Raw genomic sequence first — 18,292 nt, 5'->3', positions numbered from 1 at the left:
GCCTGAGGGAGAAGAGAGGCCCAGAGGGTGGCCTAATTCAGAGTCTGAGAGAAAGGAGGAGCAGGATTGGTCCCTGAGGAGCTCTGGAGATCCCCGAGGGCGGTGCTTCCCTCTGGGGGTGCCTCCTTCTCATCCTCTCAGCCAGTAAATAGATTCCCAACCCCTCTCAGGACCACCGTTTCCTGCTGAGAGAAGTGCACTGGGAGGGGTGTGGGCAGAAGAGAAGGGGAGAAGTCTCACACTCCCACCTCCTTTGCCCTGCAGCTTTTCTCCAACATCACCCGTAGGGATTTCAGTCCCCTCCTACCCACCCCACCGACATCAATGTACTCCCACCACTCCCTCCTTACTGATTGGGGCTCCTTATCCCCTTCTAGGGACCCTGGATAGCACTCCCACCAGTAGCATCAGGGGACCTCAACATGGCCTATGTATGCTCCTCCCCACCAAGAGAGGAGACACCTAGAGGCTGCCATCCTCAGAAGTGGAATTGGGTGGATGGGGTCTGGCCAGGGTGGGTTCTTTAGTTTAATGTATGTGTATGCCTTTCCTTGGGGAGGCTGCCAACCTCAGAAGTGGAATTGGGTGGGTGGGGGTCTGATCTCAGAAGTGGAATTGGGTGGATGGGGTCTGGCCAGGGTGGGTACTTTAGTTTAATGTATGTGTATGCCTTTCCTCGGGGAAAGGAGGAGGAATCGCCTCAGCGGAGAAGCAGCTGAAGCGATTCCAAGACTCCAGTTTCCTGCCAAAATCTGACAGGCGCTGCTCACCCGCCATTGGCTCGGCAGGTTAACGTGACCCAGCGGCCTCACATGCCCTTCCCCCACGCCTCCACCATCCATGCTCCCCGCCCCCAGCAAAATGCCTGCAGCCAATCCAAAGCAGGGAACTTTCTTGGACAGAGCAATGGATCTCTGAGATCACCTGAGAAATGTGGGAGGGGGAGGAGAATCTCAAAATGGCTCGTATATGCAGAGAATCTGGATCTGGTGGTCTCCAGGCTTGGCTAAGTGCTTCAACCTGTCTGGTGTGGGGCACAGAAGTGTCTCCCTGGGGAGACGGAACATTGAAACAATGCAGGGGTGTATCTTCAGGAGGGGGAAAGAGTACAGGTATACCTTGACTTACAACTGTTTGTTTAGTGCCAGTTACAATAGCACTGAAAAGTGTGATTTGGTGGACCGACCAGACATGGGGAGAGTGGCAGGTGCATGCATGCACATACACCTCCATCTGTGTGAGCGGCAGCCGTATGCATGCTCTGTACTCGTGTGAATGGAGCTTAGCAGGTAAGCGCCCTCCATTCACACAAGTAGAGGTTCATGCGCCAGCACAAAATTTCCTTTCGTGAAAGTTCCTTTCACAAGTGCAGGTCCACCCGTACCTGTAGTTCACACAAATGGAGCTGCACACGCCTGTGTGTGCCTGCTACTAACATACCACTCCATGCTGGGCCAGGATGCCAGGCGGGAAAGGTTGGGTACCGCTGAATTAAGAGGAATCCAGGAGGAATACGGTCTGTACCCCAGTTAAGCAAAGGGGTTCCTTTTACAGATGCTCAGGTTTTGTCCCTCGTCTGAAGTCAGGGAAACTTTGTCTTCACATCTGGAAGATTCATCATGACTTTTTCACGTGGCTGAACTCACTTACCCAAGCACTTCAGCTGCATCCACTTTCGGGTGGCTTCCCCTCACTGGGCATCTTCCTCTGGGAATTCTGGGTCCCCCAAGCCCCAGTGAAAGAGAGGACACACACAAAAGGTCCAACAGAATTTTATTTGAAGGGATCCAAATGGCCCCAATGACAGGCCTGGGGGCCAGCCGGCCCACCCCTCCCTCCATGCTCCCCTTTCAGGTCTTGACGGACACCTTGCCCTGGGTCCGCTGGAATTCCTGCTGCAGCCGGCCCAGGGCTTCCCGATGCTGCTCCGACTTCCGCTCGAAATCCTGAATCTGAGCCTCGTAGCGTTTGCTGCGGACAGAGAACCAGGCCAGTGAATGCCTGAGCATGGGGAGAAACCTCAGAAGAGCTGGGGGGAATCTGAGGTACACTGCCTCGGGAGTTAGAGGCCCCACCCAGGAACCCCCGCCCACTCACATCTCCCCTGTGATGTACTCCAGCCTCTTTCCCACAGTTGCTTTGGCTTCCTCTGTGTCCTGCTTCACCAACACCGGACCAATGAGCTTGTAGACGGCATTAGAGGAGTCCAGCAGGTCCAATTCCTGGAGAGGGAGAAGAAGGAGGGCTGTTGCTGAAGGGGGCCCAGGGCAAGAGAGGAGAAGGAGAGAACCAGCCCGGCCCTCACCTCCTTCACCACATGGTTCTCCGTCAACTGAGCCTCCAGCTTCTGACGGGCTGTCATGCATTTGCTCATATCTGCAAGGGGGAAGAGAAGAGACACACACACCCTTTGTGGTTAGGGTCCTTTGCTTCCTGAGCCTGTTTCCAGCAGCCATACCCCATCAGGTCTAGAGGAGACTTCTATTACAAGTGTATCAGGAAAGGGACAGGACTCAATTCCTCCCCCCCCACCCCCCAGTACTACTAAAAGGCCCAGCAATTGGGGAAGAGCACTCGGGACACCTCCGAGAACCCTCTGCATCTTTGGGAACACCTCCAGCAGTCAGCAGGGGGACACAGGGAGGGATTCCTCTAAGGGGGAGTCACAATGCTGTTTCCTTCCATCTTCTGGCTCTCCAGGATACAAGAGGAGCTGATAGGCTCTAGCTGGTTTTGGGGAGCGACCAGGAGATTGAAGGAAGGAGTGGACCCAGGCTCCAGCGCCCTGAGAGGCGGGCATTGACGGGCAAAGATGCCATGGGGAGGTGAGGGCGAGAAGGAGCTAGTGGCCATCCAGATAGCCTCACCAGCCATTGTAGACTCAGCTTAGCAAGCTCTCTGTAAATGATTGGTGGCCGCATGAAGTGTGGCTCCTATTCTTTTCATGCAGCCTAGCTGATGGGGTGCTGGCTGGGGAAGAGGGGAGCTGCACAAAAAACGTGTTTCTAAAACGGCTGCCACCTCCAGAAAACAGGATCCTGCAGAGTGGTCAGGAGCAACTGGGAGGAATGGGAAGACAGTGCAGTGTGTGTGTGGGTGTCCTGGGACCCTCCCCGCAGCAGAATCCAGGGCAGGTTCTGACCTTTCTGGAGCTGCTGATATTTCTCTAGCTCCGTCTGTAGCTTCTTCTGCAGAGCTTCACCCATGGTGTCTTTCTCAGCTTGCATGTGCCGAGGCTCCTCTGGTTTGTCTCTCACGCTGGAACCAAGAATAGAAGAACACCAATCATCGGGTTATATTGAATGTTACCTCCAGAGATGCTTCCTTCCCAGCAGTTTCACAGTACAGATAGTCCTCGACTTACAAGTTTGTTTGGTGGTCATTCGAAGTTACAACTGCACTGAAAAAGTGACTTCTGACCATTGCGGTATCCCCATGGTCACGTGATTTACATTCGGATGCTTGACAACTGCTTCACCTTTATGACGGTTGCAGCATCTGACTGGATCCCCACCCCACCCTGTCCCCTGATGAAGTTTCTTGGATGAGAAACGAAAGGTCACGCAATTTCCCCCTTTTGCGACCTTCTGACCAAGCAAAGCCGATGGGGAAACCAGATTCACTTAACAGCCCCATGTTTACAAACTTAACTGATTCACTTAACAACAGTGGCAAGAAAAGTCATAAAAATGGGACAAAACTCACTTCACAAATTTCTCACTTAGAAACGTAAATTCTGAGCTCAATTGTGGTCGTAAGTCAAGGACTACCTGTATATGTATGTAGCTATACGGATGGATGGATGGATGGATGGATGGATAGATAGATAATAAAGAGAGATGATGGATAGATAGATACATAGATATAGAGATGATAGATAGATAATAGAAAGAGATGATAGGTAGGTAGGTAGGTAGGTAGAAGATAGATAGATAGATAGATAGATAGATAGATAGATAGATAGATAGATAGATAGATAGATAAATAAATAAATACCGGAAGATATATATACATCAGGGGTGGGTTCCTGCCAGTTCTGACCTCTTCTATAAAAGAGGTTTCACAATCTACTGTGCTGTTTGGAACCAGTTCCAGCTCACTCCCCCCACCCATCCGCGCATCATTAAGATAAAAAGAGCGAGAGGAGGAATTCTGGGAGTTGAAGTCCACAAGTCTTAAAGCTGTGAAGTTTGTACACCCCTGGGGTTTTTTTTTCCTAAAGGGTTAGGGGTCTTGCCACTTGACAGCTTTAAGACTTGCACACTTCAGTGCCAGAGTTCCTGAGCCAACATTTTGGTTGGTAAGCAAGAGCGTTGTTAAGTGAGTTTCACCACATTTTACCAGTTGGCCACACCCACCCAGTCACATGGCTGGCAAGCCACTCCCGCCCAGTCACATGGCCAGCAAGCCACTCCCACAAAGCAGGCCACACCTACAGAAGAGGTTCTAAAGTTTGTTGAAACCCACCACTGACATACTTATCAACATAAATGCACATGCATATATACGTGTAGGTGTATAAATAACAATTAAAAATAATAAATTCCACATTGGAGGGCTCAGCCCCTGCATCTCTACCAAATAATACATTTGGTAGGTTGTTTTTTTTAAAGAAACTGGACCCCAAGAGGCCCCAAGTATATATGAGACTCCAGTGGGGGGGGGGGAATGGGCCCATGCTGCACAGCCCGGGGCATGATGTAGTCCCCAAAGGGCAGCTGCTGTGTTTCTTGGGGAGGAGGATGGGAGTTGTAGTCCAGCCCCTCCGGAAAAAGGCGAGGCAGCCAGAATGATGGGAGATGTAGCCCGTTAACCGTCGCCCGCCCCTGCCTGCCTGGGGATAATGGACTCCGTAGTCCGGCAGCTAGACGAGGTCCTTCCGAGGGTCAGGATGGAAGCCCCGCTTCGCCGGGGGACGCTGGGAACGGCAGTCTCACCTGCGAACCGCGCGACGCCCGCCAACCGCCTCGTCCCCACGGATACCGGACGCCGCTCTCACCTCGCGGGAGGGGGAGGGGGGGGAGAGATCGAGCAAACCGGAAGCCGAGGACGCCACTCCGGACCCACTTCCGCCCGGTCCCAAGATGGTTGGTGCGCGCGCGCGCTCGCGGACGATGCGTCATCGCGTAGGCGGTGGCCGCGGCAGTGGCCACGTGACCCTCCGGCCCCGCCCTCGCGGAGCCCGCGAGCCTCTCATGAGCCCAATTTGCATTTTCGGTTTTATTTTTATTTTATTTTTTTCTGGATGGGCGAGAAATTGGGAGTCTTTGGAAGCGCTGGGAGAGAATAATCTTCTCTGAATATGTTGAGGGAAGATGGAAGCAGTCGAAAGAATAAAACATCTGGTTTATAAATACGTATCTATATGAGTATTTCTCCTTTATACGGTATATAAACCGTATAAAGATTTTTAAAAAGCCCTATATGAATATATCGATATAATTATTTATTATTTGTGCTGTATATCAACCACATACACTACAGGATAAAGTACCAGATATGTAAATGTATATATGTATTTATTCTTTATGCTGCATATAAACCGAATACAGGATAAAATATACATATATAAATATTTATATAAGTATTTGTTCTTTACTCTGTATATAAACTCTATACAGGATAAAATGCCAGATATATAAACATGCATATAAGTATTCTTTATTCTGTATATAAACAGTATCAAGAATAGCATGCCAAATATGTACATTAATATCTCTATGTATTTATTCTTTATGCTGTATTTAAACAGGATACAGGATAAAATACTGGATATGTAAATATAATATTTATTCTTTATACTGTATATAAACAGCATACAGAATACCAGATTTATAAATATATCTTTAAGTATTTATTCTTTATGCTGTATATAAACCGAATAGAGGATAAAATACCAGATATATAAACATAAATATAAGTATTCTTTATTCTGTATATAAACAGTATCAAGAATATCATGCCAGATAGTAAATATATCTATGTATTTATTCATTATGCTGTATATAAACAGTATACAGAATAAAACACCAGATATATAAACATACATATAAGTATTCTTTATTCTGTATATAAACAGTATCAAGAATGTCATGCCAGATATGTACAGTAAATATATAAATATTTTTATTTTTATACTGTATATAAACTATACAGAATAAAATACCAGATTTATAAATATATAAGTATTTATTCTTTATGCTGTATATAAACAATATAAAGGATAAAATGTCATATATGTACAGTAAATATATCCATAAGTATTTATTCTTCATGCTGTATATATGCTCCCCTGGAAGTGTTCAGGACAGCAGAAGACAAGTGTCAGCCCTTCCAGGTAGATGGCAGGGAAACCGAGTCAGGCAGGCTAATCAGGTCACAGGGAAAGAATCCTGCATGTCTGAATGTACTCCCCCTGCCCTCCCTTTGTCTTCGGGAGAACTAGGGAGGGTCATGTCTGAGTCACTTTCTCGGTACCAATTGTGGGAAGTTATCATCCAGCCCTCTCCCAGAAAAATAAAATATCCTAGGAAATATTGAAAAGGCAGAATATTTCTCTGGATGTGAAAAGAAAGAAACAGGTTTTAAAAGACAGAATAGTTGCCTGTAGCTTCCTGCCCATCCCCACCTTGTTAATGGGCCATTAAGAAGGCCAAGCTAGTCCACTTTACATAATAAAGACTTCTCCAGCTACAGGAAAGCATGATAATATTGGCCCCAACTGACCACATGGCATCTGAGAACTCAACCAAACCTGGATTCAAAACACAGCCTGAGAGTTGCCCCTGCATGGCCCTATGGGAGTCTGACAACCAATCAGAATACATTTCTTACACAGGAACAGGAAACAGAGAGGTGGGACTGAACAGGTTATAAAAGCCTAGCAAGCCCCTCCCTCAGCCCTTCTCTTCTTCTCCACCAACATTGAAGCATATGATCACCTTTTCTGTTCAGGACTCAAACCATGTGGTCCTGTCCACCATTAAAACCATCTTTCCAAGCAGCCTCCATGTCTCCAGTGTCTTTTTCCCCACTTGGAGCCGAACCCAGAAGGACATTTCTTTCATCACAATAAAGGAGAATCTTTGTAGCTCAGGGTTGAAATGTAGAGTCTCTCTGGTCCTCTCTGAGCTGGGTGGTTTTCTTGCAGACATTTCATGACCCAGCTAGGTAACGTCATCAGTGCTGGCATTAGATGTCTCCTAGTTAGAGAGAGGAAACGTCTGCAAGAAAACAGCCACGTTCAGAGACCATCACTTTCTCAGCGTCCCGGACTGGCCCAAACTCAGGTGCCTCCAACTTGACCCTTGTGTTGGGATGCCTCTTCCTTGAGGTTGTTCCTTCTGTCTTGTCACTTTGTGCCCTGCGAGGTGGCACCCTGACCCATCAGCCATTACCCTCCTTCATCACTCTCCCAGGCAGAAAATTCCTCCTTAGTTCAACTTCGGATCCCTCCCTGTGGAACTTCCACTCATTGCTTGTAGTTCTACCTAGAGAATAAATCCTGCCCTTCTGCCCTGAGAGATTCCTGCCTGTAGGAGGAGGTTGCCATGTCCCGCTATATCCATCCTCCTCCTTCCTCCTCCTCCTTCCTCCTCCTCCCCCTCTCCTTCTCCCCTCCTCCTCCCTCTCCCCTCCTCTTCCTCCCTCTCCCCTCCTCCACTACCTCCTCCCTCCTCCATCTCTCCTTTTCCCTTACTCCTCCTCTCCTCCTTCTCCACCACCTCCTCCCTCCTCTTCCTCCTTCAGAGTCTCTGCCTTCCCAATCTGGGTTTGGGATGGTGGTGGCTTAAGCAAGCCTAAAAGAATATCTAATAGATTTAACAGATTAACAGAGCTGGAAAGGATCTTTTAGGTCACCTAGTCCAACCCTCTGCCCAGGCAGAACACCCTACACCATTTCTGACAAATGGCAGTCCAGTCTCTTCTTGAAAGCCTCCAGTGATGAAGCTCCCACAACTTCTGAAGGGAAATCATTGGTAGATTGTTCTCACTGTCAGAAAAGTTATCCTTATTTCTAGGTTCAATCTCTCCTTGTTCAGTTTCCATCCATTGTTCCTTCTCTAGCCTTCAGATGCTTTGGAAAATAGATTGACCCCCTCCTCTCTGTGGCAAATATTGGACCACTGCTATTCTGTCTCCCCTGGTCCAGCTGTCTCCGGGCACACAGAGAAAAAGAGATCTCGCTGGGTGAAGAGAGCAAAGGAAGGGATTATCCCCTCTGGGACTGTCAGGGGGCACCCCGTTAAGCCAGAACTCCCCCCCCCCGCAAAAAGACTGTAAGGATCCCCACTTCCCACTTTCTCTACTTCTCTCTCTTGTATGAACTATCTCCTGCATAGGGTGATATCAAGAGAGACTCTGCCCGGAGACCGATGACGCTGCATAAGGGAGAATTCCCATTGGTCCCGCTGCTTCTTCTGCCAATTTTGAGAGAGAGGAAAAAAAACACTTCCTCTGTCCGCAATTCAGACCACCGATTCCGCCTCCGGGATCGAACGCCTCTGGGTTCCCCCTCTCTTGGGAGGGGGATTGTGGAGCAGCATCCATGGGCAATGCTGGAGTCCCCCTGCTGTTGCTGGTGGGGGTGCTGGCCACTGTTCCCTCTAAGGTGCGCGCGTGCGCTGCCGCGCACGTCGCTAAAAACCTCCGCGCAGAGCTTTCTAACTGCCGCGCAGAGCTTTCTACCAAAGCAAACGTGGGGAAGTTCTTTGCAGGCAGCTAGAACTGGCCGCTTGCAAAGGACCTCCCCAGACTTGTTTTGATGAGCCGCCCGTGGCAGTGGTGCCTCTCTCTCCACGTGGAGCTGGCCCCCGCGTTATCCCTCCCCCTTCCTCCTCTGCCGTGCTTGAGGCCGCGGGAGCTAGTAGGAAAGCGGCGGAGGTGGAGGCGATGGCAGGGATAACCCAGAGCCCAGCTGAGGTGCTCCGAGCGAAGGGGGAGGTGAAGGAGAAGGAGCAAGAGGACTGGCGGCTTTGAAATGGTCCCGCCGGCTGCAGATTTGATTCAGCGTAAGCAGGGGCCGAACACATGCTGAGCCGACTTTGCGCAGTGAGGTGGAGTAATTCAAACCCCCCCCCCAAAGAACACGTGTCTGTCTGTGTGTGTGTGTGTGAGAGAGAGAGAGAGAGAGAGAGAGAGAGAGTGAGTGAGTGAGAGAGAGAGAGTCAGATCAAAATTGGTGGCCAAAGGAGTGGAAGGAAGGAAGGAAGGAAACCCTGCCCCCTGTGAAAAAAACTGAAGATGGAGCAGTGAATGAATAAACCATAAAAGCAACAAACAGTTAATGTGTAAGTAAGCTGAGGAGGAAGTTCTCAACTAAGGAAGAAATATTAGAAAGAAATATAAAAAGCTCAATATGCCAAAACACTTATTTTAGTCTTCATTTAATTACTTGTATTGTAGTCTGATGTAACATCTTTTTAAAGTTAACGTTAGTTAGAAAAGATAGGGTACAAAACTTTTTTTTTTAATTTTTAAAAAAGATTTTATTGGTAAAAAGAAAATACAACATCCATAACTTGTAAAAAACAATACAACTACATTTCGAGATATTCCCATACTATCAAATCATTATAAACATCAAAGGTTAGGTATCTTATTCCTTCCCTCCCTCTTCTCTTCCCTCATTTCTTCTTTTCCATATCCTTTTCTTCCCTCCCCCCTTACTTCCTTCTCCCCTGCCTTCCCTCCTTTCTTTTCTCCTTTCCTCCTTTCCTTCCCCCTCCTTTCCCTCCCTCGGTCCCCCCCTCCTTCTCACATACCTTTCCTCCTTCCCTTCCTCTTTCCCTCCTCCTTCCTTTTCTCTTAATCTCCCTCTTTTCCTCCCTCCTTCCTTCCTTCCTTCCTTTCAACTCTCCTTCTCTCTTTCTTTCCCTCCCTCTTTCCCTCTTTACTACCCTCTCCTCTTCCCTCCCTCCTTCCTCCCCCGGTTTCTTCTCTTTCTTCTCTCCTTTCTTCCCACCTTCTTTCCCTTCTCTTCTTTCTCTTCCTCCTCCTTATCCTTCCCCCCTTCTTCTGCCTTTCCTGTTCCTCTCCTTTCTCCTCTCCATCCTGACTTCCCTACTATCCTCCTTCCCTCCCCTCTAACCTTTGTTACATTTACATATTTTCCTCTGCTGAGGACAACCTGGTTCTCTTTTCCTTTCCTTGCTTAAAGAGGCAAGGATTATAAATCCTCTCGCCTCATCTAAAATGAAGTTTAATTGCTAATTCCAAGCAGGTAGTTATAGCGGATTTCCTATCAGCTTTTTTAAGTTTTCCCAACATTGTGGTCTAACCAAATTGCTCGACGGTGGGTTCTCACCCCTAATACATTTCTCCTTTCGCTTATCTCTCAGTTGTTGTATATTGTTCATTTGAGTTATTGGTTTAATCGTATTAGGTTAGTCAGCTATCTCTTTTTGTGTCTAAGTCTTCAAAACTTAAATAATAAAAAAAATTCTACATTCATTTTGAAAAATAAATGCAATACTTGATTAATTTCATATCTTTATTTAAAATAGTTTTGGCATGGCATATCATTTTATTGACTCAGTTGGAAATGATGTGGATGTTGTATCTGATTCTGAGGCATATATATTCTTAAGTAACATAACATATAGCATATTGTCCAAACTTGCTAGACTATTTAATTGATCTTATTACTTTAAAGGGGGAGAGTTTCATGATAAATTATTTTATTACATTTATGTTGTATTTATATATTATATTTATTACATTTATATTCCACATTATATATTTGTATTGTTATTTTAGTGTTTATTGTCAATTTAGATAGATATATATCAATACTGATTTTAATCATACTAAATAACAATTACTGCTATTATTTATCAGCATTAAATATTTACATTTTTAATATCGAGTTAGTCATATTTTAGAATAATAGGATTATCTTTTAATAGGATAATTGGCAAAATCTAATTCAAATGTGATGGGTTGCATTCCAAAGGAATGTGAGAGGACAGGTTGCCTGCAAAATGCCAGGACCCAGGACCTGTTGGTGCCATGTCTCTCTCTAGCCAGTCTAATGATCTAAAAGCTGAGCAGAAGTCTTTTTTTTTTCAGGGTGAGCGGAAAAGTATAGTGTTTGAGTGGCACATTTTCATGCCTGGCATTCATCAGGCTGAAACCTCGCTCACAATTGGTGCTTGGCGCTTGGAATGTTGCGCAAATGTCCAGCAGACGAGACAGAAGTTCAAACGGTGGCTCTCTTAGGTGCTCAGGCATGAAACTGTGCCGCTCAAACACTATACTTTTCCGCTCACCGTGAAAAAAAATTAGAGGGAACATTGGTGCTGGCCCAGAACCCAGGAAGTGGAGGCGGGAAGAAGCTCCCTGGTAAGGAGGGGGCTCGGTGGGGGGAGGAGAGGGTCTGGGATACTGGTGGTGGAAGAAAGCAAGTGATTTTGAGGAAGGGGTCAAGAGCGAGAGACACAGCATCCCGCAGGAGTCCCAAACGCCTATGCGGTCTCCCCCTTCCACTCCACATCCCCCCCCCCCATAGAGAGTGAACACAGTGGTGGGATTCAAAATATGTCACTACTAGTTCTGTGGGCGGGGCTTTGTGGGTGTGGCAGAGGAAGGATACTGTACAATCCCCATTCCCTCCCCACCCCACTAACCTTATTTCCAACTCCTGCTCAGGGCAACTAAAGAAGATCAGCTGGGAGGCAATGGGGGCGGAGCCAGCCTATTTGTCGGTTCTCCGAACTGCTCAGATTTTCTGCTACCAGTTCTCCAGCACCTGTCTGAACTGGCTGAATACCCCCTTTGAGTGAACCCCTTCTTCTTTGGAGGTGGCCCAAGTGGGAGAGGGGGTCATGGGGAAGCAACTCTGGGGCTGTCTTGCAAGCCATCCCACGTGGCTGGGCTGGAGTCGGACCTTCTGGGCCATGAATTAAACCGGGAAGTGGCTTCGCCAAAGTTTGTTGCGTTAAACATGGTGAATCTCCAAAATTATTTGATCACGTAGTGACTGGGAGCAATGGACCCTGCAGTCCATTATGATGGCCTCCTTCGTCCCCCTCCTCCCTCCCCCTCTTCCTCTGCATCCCTCTTCCTCCTCCTGCTTCCCCCCCTCTTCCTCCCTCCTCCTTTCTCCTCCTCCTCTTCCTCTTCTCCCTCCTCCCCTCCTCCCTCAGGCAAAAGAAGCCAGTTCCCTGGAGCCTCTGGTTGTAGGCTCCTGGCCTCCTCTGCCCCTTCCCAGTCCCTCTGCCTCCTTTTCCCATTGGGGACACCAAACTGGACACCCAATTCCAGCCACAGTCTGACCGGTGCAGCCCTTCCTGGGCTCCTTCAATTGTCCCTTTGTGGATGCAACCCAAGATCACGTTGGCTCTTTTGGCCGCAACAGCACACCGATTGCTCAGATGTCTCTGGACTCCATTATGATGCCCTCCCTCCTTCTCCTCTTTATACTCCCTCTCCCTGCAGTCCATTTCTTGTACCAGGAGAAGACCGCCTGTCTTTTCCCACGTGATGGGACGCAGCGGGTGCGTTACTTGGACAGGTACTTCTACGACCGGCAGGAGTTTGTCCGCTTCGACAGCCACCTCGGGAAGCACGTGGCCATCACAGAGTTGGGGCAGCTGGAGGCCAAGAAGTGGAACAGAAACAAGGTCATTCTGATGATGAAGAGGGCTGAAGTGGATCGCTTCTGCAGACACAACTACAAGGCAGCCAAGATGGGGCTTGTGGTTGGCCGGAAAAGTGAGTCCGGGAGGGAAGGGCTTCTTGGGGAGGGTATTTGACAACTCGTCATGACCAACTCGTCACATCTGACTCACCACTGCCAATTTACCATAGCCAACTCTCTGCAGGACAAGAGTTACATTACCGGTAATATCAAAGAAACGATGGAACAAAATCATTAAACCAAGAATGCCAAAGGTGGGACAACATGAAAAGTAAATGACAAAAAGTAAAATGATTTTTTAACATTATTTTAAATAATTGAATTGAATTGTCCTGCAGCAAGTTGTCCGAAAGTGAGTTGTCCACGGCGAGTTGGCTGCAACAAGTTATTCCAGTCCATCCTGGGATGGAGGGTACAAAGACTCCCCTTGTTTAACCCAGGGGTATCAAACTCCCCCTTTACTCTTGTAGCAACCAATCATATTTCCTCATGCCATGGCCAACTCTCTTCAACCAATTAGCTATGTGTGTTCTTACTCACTGCCCAACCTTTCACTGCTCCACCTGTTACATTTTGTAATTATCTTAACAGAGTCTGTTTTACCGAGTTTGGTGTTAACAGAGGTGTGAATAAAAATACTCCCAAATCATTCCAAAGTTCCAAGAGCCGAGTCAAGGTTGTTAGCCGGTCTGGAGGTCAGACTTTCACTGGCAGAAACCTCAGGAATATCACGTAACAGCTGAATACTAGATGGTATTTTCCCACAGAGGAACATGGGTTAGAGCTGCCTCCTTTATCTGGCTTCAGCCAGTTGTCATTTCTCAAGAAATGTATCCCCTTGCTTAGTGAGAAGCCTTATAGAATGTCTCTGCTGTGCTCTTCATTCTACTTGCCTGGTGCAGGGGCTGGACAGCTTTACTCCATCTTCATCTGACTGCCGCAGCTGTTCAGGTGTTTGATCAGCCTCATGGGATTCTTGGCTTCTGGTCTCCTGAGGCTCACATACTCTGGTTTTAACTGGGGCACTTTCTCAGAATCAGAGTTCGAATTCTGAGCCTGGGCCATGACATCACCTCCTGAGAACAGGATGGCACCAGCCCTGCTGGCCTTTTATTATTTATGCCAACATAAATTATTTATTTATGCCAACATAAATAATTTATGCCAAGGGCATACAGGGACTGACTTCTTGGTTAGGTTACTGGTTTGAGTTTTTGCATGGCTGCTATGCGTTTTAACTTTTGTAATATTTATGATTGTTCTTTTTTTTTTTAACTGTTTGCTGCTCAGAGGCACCTGTTGAGATGAGCAACCATATAAATTGGATCAATCATTCTTTCTTTTTATTAGATAGCGGCCAAGGTTATTGTTTTGCACTTATTCTGTAATTTGAAAATTAAAATGGTTTCTGCGTTTGGTCTTCTGTTCTGGGCTCTGTTGGGTCTCTCATGTCCCTCCTCCCCTCCAGCCAAGCCCACCGTCACCATCTCCCCCACCAAGATGGACCCCGATTCCCCCAACACCATCCTCCTCTGCACCGCGACGGGCTTTTACCCTGTGGAGATCGAGATCCAGTGGCTGAAGAATGGGCGGCCGGAAAAGGAGGGCGTGGCCTTCGGGGAGGAGCTCCGGAATGGAGACTGGACCTACCAGCTCCAGGTGATGCTGGAGACCCAGCCCCAGCGGGGAGATGTCTACACTTGCAAGGTGGAACACGCCAGCTTGGAGGTCCCCATCACTGTCCAGTGGGGTAAGCCACTCTCCTCCCTCCCTCCCCTTCTCTGGGGATTCCATCCTGCTCTGAGAAGTGGGAGAGATGCTTCCTGTGGGTAGAACCGGAATGGAACCTCCTAGAGGAAGGTGGCCCTGATCCTCCTGCTCAGGTAAAGCTCCTTCTCCTTCCTCAGAGCCCCATTCCTCCAGCTCTGCCAGGAGGAAACTCTGGACGGGGGCTGTGGGGGCCATGATAGGAGTGGCCTTCCTGGCTATGGGGTTCTTCTCCTATCTGAAGAGCAAGAATGGTGAGTCTGTGGGGCTGGATAAGAGGTTGTGGGGATGGGGACCATCTAGGGGAGACATCTTGTGAAGCTTAGTGAGCAGAGGGCAAAGAGGGGCATCCAATAGCAAGACTGCTTGTCCCTCTGAGAAATTTGTTTGGGAACCTCTCTTCTGTGAGGGGCTATTAAGGGAAGATCATGCAACCTATTATGGGCTATTGAAAGCGGGGGGAGGACTCCCTCAGTGCTCCAGCCCATGAACGGTTCTCATTGGGTCATTTTCTCCTTCCAGCAATGCTCATCCAGCCGCCTGCAGGTGAGTATCTTCTATTTCCCTTCCATTAAATTAAAAAAAAAATGAGTGAGTGGGGGAGGCTCCATAACAGAGAATTAAAAAAGCCTAATTCTCTGTTTTGGAGCCTGTTTGGCAGCTTTTCGTGCAATGCAATTGAACACACACACACACGCAAACTCTACACAACACTACATAGTACCTGATCTAGGGTGTCTCCCAAGTTTTGGGAAATTGAAGAGGGCAACGGAAGGGAGCATCTCTCCTTTATGAGTTGCCCTTCTTTCTTTCGATCTTTTGCAAAGATTCTGGCAAAATGATGCCAGGCTCCCTCCTTTGGTGCCACTCCCATTGTAGCCCCGTCTTCTTTGTTAATATGAAACATCTGCAGCAGAGGTGGGTTGCTCCTGGTTCGGCCCAGTTTGGCCGTACCTGTAGTGGTGGCGGCAGGAGGCTCCGCCCACCTGCCTGGACACTTCTGTGCATGTGCACAAGCTTTGCGTAAGCATGAGCAAACCAGTAGTAAACCGGTTAGCAACCCACCACTGATCTACCGGGAGGGAGCGGTCCTCTCTTGATTAACCCTCTAATTAAGCCAATAAGGGAGCCGAGGTGGCGCAGTGGTTAAATGCAGCACTGCAGGCTACTTCAGCTGACTGCAGTTCGGCTGTTCAAATCTCACTGGCTCAAGGTTGATTCAGCCTTCCATCCTTCCGAGGTGAGTGAAATGAGGACCCAGACTGTGGGGGCGATATGCTGACTCTGTAAACCGCTTAGAGAGGGCTGAAAGCCCTATGAAGCAGTATATAAGTCTAACTGCTATTGCTATTGCTATAATTCCATCTTGTCAAGGTCACTCTGGAGCTGCCCTTTGGACCTCTCGGCTGAACTTGGACTCCCCTTCGAGTCCCAGGAGATGAGATGGAGAGCAATCCCTGGTCCTAAAGGGGCAGATTCTCGCTCCATCCAGACCCTGCCCATTAACCACACCCCTGCAGTATGGGCCTGTTTGGGAGGCTGATAGGAAAAGGGGAAAGCCCATCCTATGTTTTTCCTTAAGGCTTTCCAAATAGAACTTATTTACATTAAAGGTTTTACTATCTATATTATATTAAACCTCTTGTGTCTGTTTGTAACCTTAAACTGGGTGCCTTGTTGGGCCACAATTTTTGATTCAACATACCTCAAATGGGCTAACTCACAGAATGCATCCCAAAACCCCTGGGACAGAGGTGAGTTGCTCCTGGTTCGACTCGCTTCGGCCAAAACGGTAGTGGAATTCAGGCCTGGGTGGCAGACCCGCCAGTAACCCAGGCATCCCGTGCCCCAGACCAGTTCCCTCGTCGCTGCTGTGCCACCGCCATTTTGGTCCTTTGTGAGGCCACTCCTGCATCCACATTTTGTAATCCACATTACAAAAAGATGTTGAGACCTTGGAAAAAGTTCATAGAAGAGCAACGAAGGTCCTCAAAGGCCTGGGGACTAAAACATTTGAAGAACGGTTGCAGGATTTGGGTGTAACTAGCCAACCTAGATTTCAACCTAGAAATAAGGAGAAATTTTCTGACAGAACAATCGAACACAGGAAGCTTTCAAGAAGACACTGGAGTGCCATCTGTCAAAAATGGTGTAAGGTGCTGCTTTGGGGGGAGGGGTTTGGATTAGCTGACATACACAGTCCCAAACAATGCCCTCGACCCGATGCCTGGAGGGGGACATCTGGATGGGGAGGAACAGGCTCAAGCTCAATCCCTCCAAGACTGAGTGGCTGTGGTTTCTGTCATCCCGATTTGTGCATTTGTGCATCTTGTTCCATCTTTGATCATAGGGGGAGAAATTTTAGCCCCCTCAGAGAGGGCCCACAATCTGGGCGTCCTCCTGGATACGTAGCTTAGTTTAGAAGAACACCTGATGGCTGTGACCAGTAGGGCCTTTTACCAGGTTCGCCTGGTACGTCAGTTGCGCCCCTTCCTGGATCGGGATGCTCTATGCACAGTCACTCATGCCCTCGTCCTTTCTCACCTGGACTACTGTAACGCTCTCTCTTCATGGGGCTGCCCTTGAAGAGCACCCGGAGGCTTCAACTGGTCCAGAATGCCCCTGCGCGGGTTATCATGGGGGCATCTAGGTGCTCCCATGTTACACCCCTTTTAGGTGGCCTGCACTGGTTGTCTTCCGGGTGCAATTCAAGATACTAATTATGACCTTTAAAGCGCTCCATGGCTTAGGCCCAGGATACCTGCGAGACCACCTACTGCCACCGGTAGCCTCCCACCGTCCAGTGCAATCCCAGAGTTGGCCTCCTCAGAGTGCCGTCAGGCAGACAGTGTCGGCTAGTGACCCCCAGGGGGAGAGCCTCCTCTGTGGGAGCGCCTTCCCTCTGGAATGAGCTGCCCCTGGAGCTTCGCATAATCCCTGACCTCCGGTCCTTTCGACGCACCCTAAAAAGCTGGCTTTTCCAGCAAGCCAGCCTGGCCTGAACAAAACAAAATAAATTATTGATCATTGTTAATTTTAATTGATTTAAAAAAAAAATGTTATTGTTAATTCTAATTGGGTTTGTTTGGGATATTCTATTTAATTTTTTTAAACTTTTGTATTATGTATTTTTTTTAATGTTGTACGCGGCCCTGAGTCCTTGGGAGAAGGGCGGCATATAAATCCAATAAAGCAGACCAAACCTTCCAGTTTTGTTTATCTAATCTAGGGAAATGAAGGACTTGGGTTGACATAATAAAAGTATTCCAATATTTGGGGGGCTGCCAGAAAGAGGAGGGAGTTAATTTATTGTCCAAAGCACCAGAAGGCAAGGCAGGAAAAAATGGAAGGAAAGTCATCAAGGAGAGAAGCAACCTGGGATGAAGGAGAACCTTCCTAACAGTGAGAACAATTAACTAGTGCAACAGCTTGTCTTCAGAAAACGTAGGCGTTTCATCACTGGAGGTTCTTGAGAAGAGATTGAACGATCACTTGTCTGAAATTGTATAGGCCGAGTCTCTTGCTTGAGCAGGGGGCTGATCTAGAAGACCTTCAAGGCCTCTCACAGCTCCGTTCCGTTCTGTTCTCCCAACTGAAAGGGGCTCTAAAAATGGTTTTATTGATCCAACAGTGTACCATATGAGCAATATTTTTCAAAAAAGAAATATTGCTTGATTTAAATTATTCATCGTTCAATTTGACAAGAGTAAAGCAATCAGTGCCATATTTTCTATTTCTCGAGGTTTTCAAATGTCACTTTAGTCCCTCTGTTTCATTTTGTGGTATCAAGTTGATCAGAAACGTCAATCATACCTGCCGAGCCAAGGTGGCGCAGTGGTTAGGGTGCAGTACTGCAGGCCACTTCAGCTGACTGCTATCTGCAGT

The 18,292-nt window shown here is 47.9% G+C and overlaps 2 protein-coding genes across 3 annotated transcripts; one reads left to right on the top strand and one right to left on the bottom strand.

Annotated features, from left to right (window-relative positions):
* Positions 1 to 1,756: 1,756 nt before the first annotated feature.
* PFDN6 (prefoldin subunit 6) lies at positions 1,757 to 5,067 on the bottom strand. 2 transcript variants are annotated; one of them, XM_087711579.1, is made up of 5 exons: positions 4,938 to 5,067; positions 3,143 to 3,258; positions 2,306 to 2,376; positions 2,098 to 2,222; positions 1,757 to 1,971 (listed from the first exon to the last, which is right to left on the bottom strand). In XM_087711579.1, exons 2-5 carry the CDS (start codon positions 3,225 to 3,227, stop codon positions 1,851 to 1,853), a joined length of 402 nt encoding a protein of 133 aa, XP_087567705.1. In that variant the 5' UTR covers positions 3,228 to 3,258; positions 4,938 to 5,067; the 3' UTR covers positions 1,757 to 1,850. The 2 variants fall into 2 exon arrangements, with proteins under 2 accessions (XP_087567705.1, XP_087567706.1); XM_087711580.1 differs by having other exon boundaries at positions 4,835 to 4,988.
* Positions 5,068 to 8,548: 3,481 nt separating this feature from the next.
* Positions 8,549 to 14,982, top strand: LOC106541138 (rano class II histocompatibility antigen, A beta chain-like). The gene is made up of 6 exons (XM_087708042.1): positions 8,549 to 8,599; positions 11,310 to 11,343; positions 12,439 to 12,714; positions 14,109 to 14,390; positions 14,548 to 14,661; positions 14,930 to 14,982. Exons 1-6 carry the CDS (start codon positions 8,549 to 8,551, stop codon positions 14,980 to 14,982), a joined length of 810 nt encoding a protein of 269 aa, XP_087564168.1.
* The last annotated feature ends 3,310 nt before the right edge of the window (positions 14,983 to 18,292 follow it).

The sequence above is a fragment of the Thamnophis sirtalis genome, unplaced genomic scaffold (assembly GCF_051295495.1).
Source record: "Thamnophis sirtalis isolate CommonGarterSnake01/CBP01778 unplaced genomic scaffold, rThaSir2_p1.2 scaffold_3, whole genome shotgun sequence".
NCBI lineage: Eukaryota > Metazoa > Chordata > Lepidosauria > Squamata > Natricidae > Thamnophis > Thamnophis sirtalis.
This window is presented reverse-complemented; position numbering and strand designations above follow the sequence as displayed.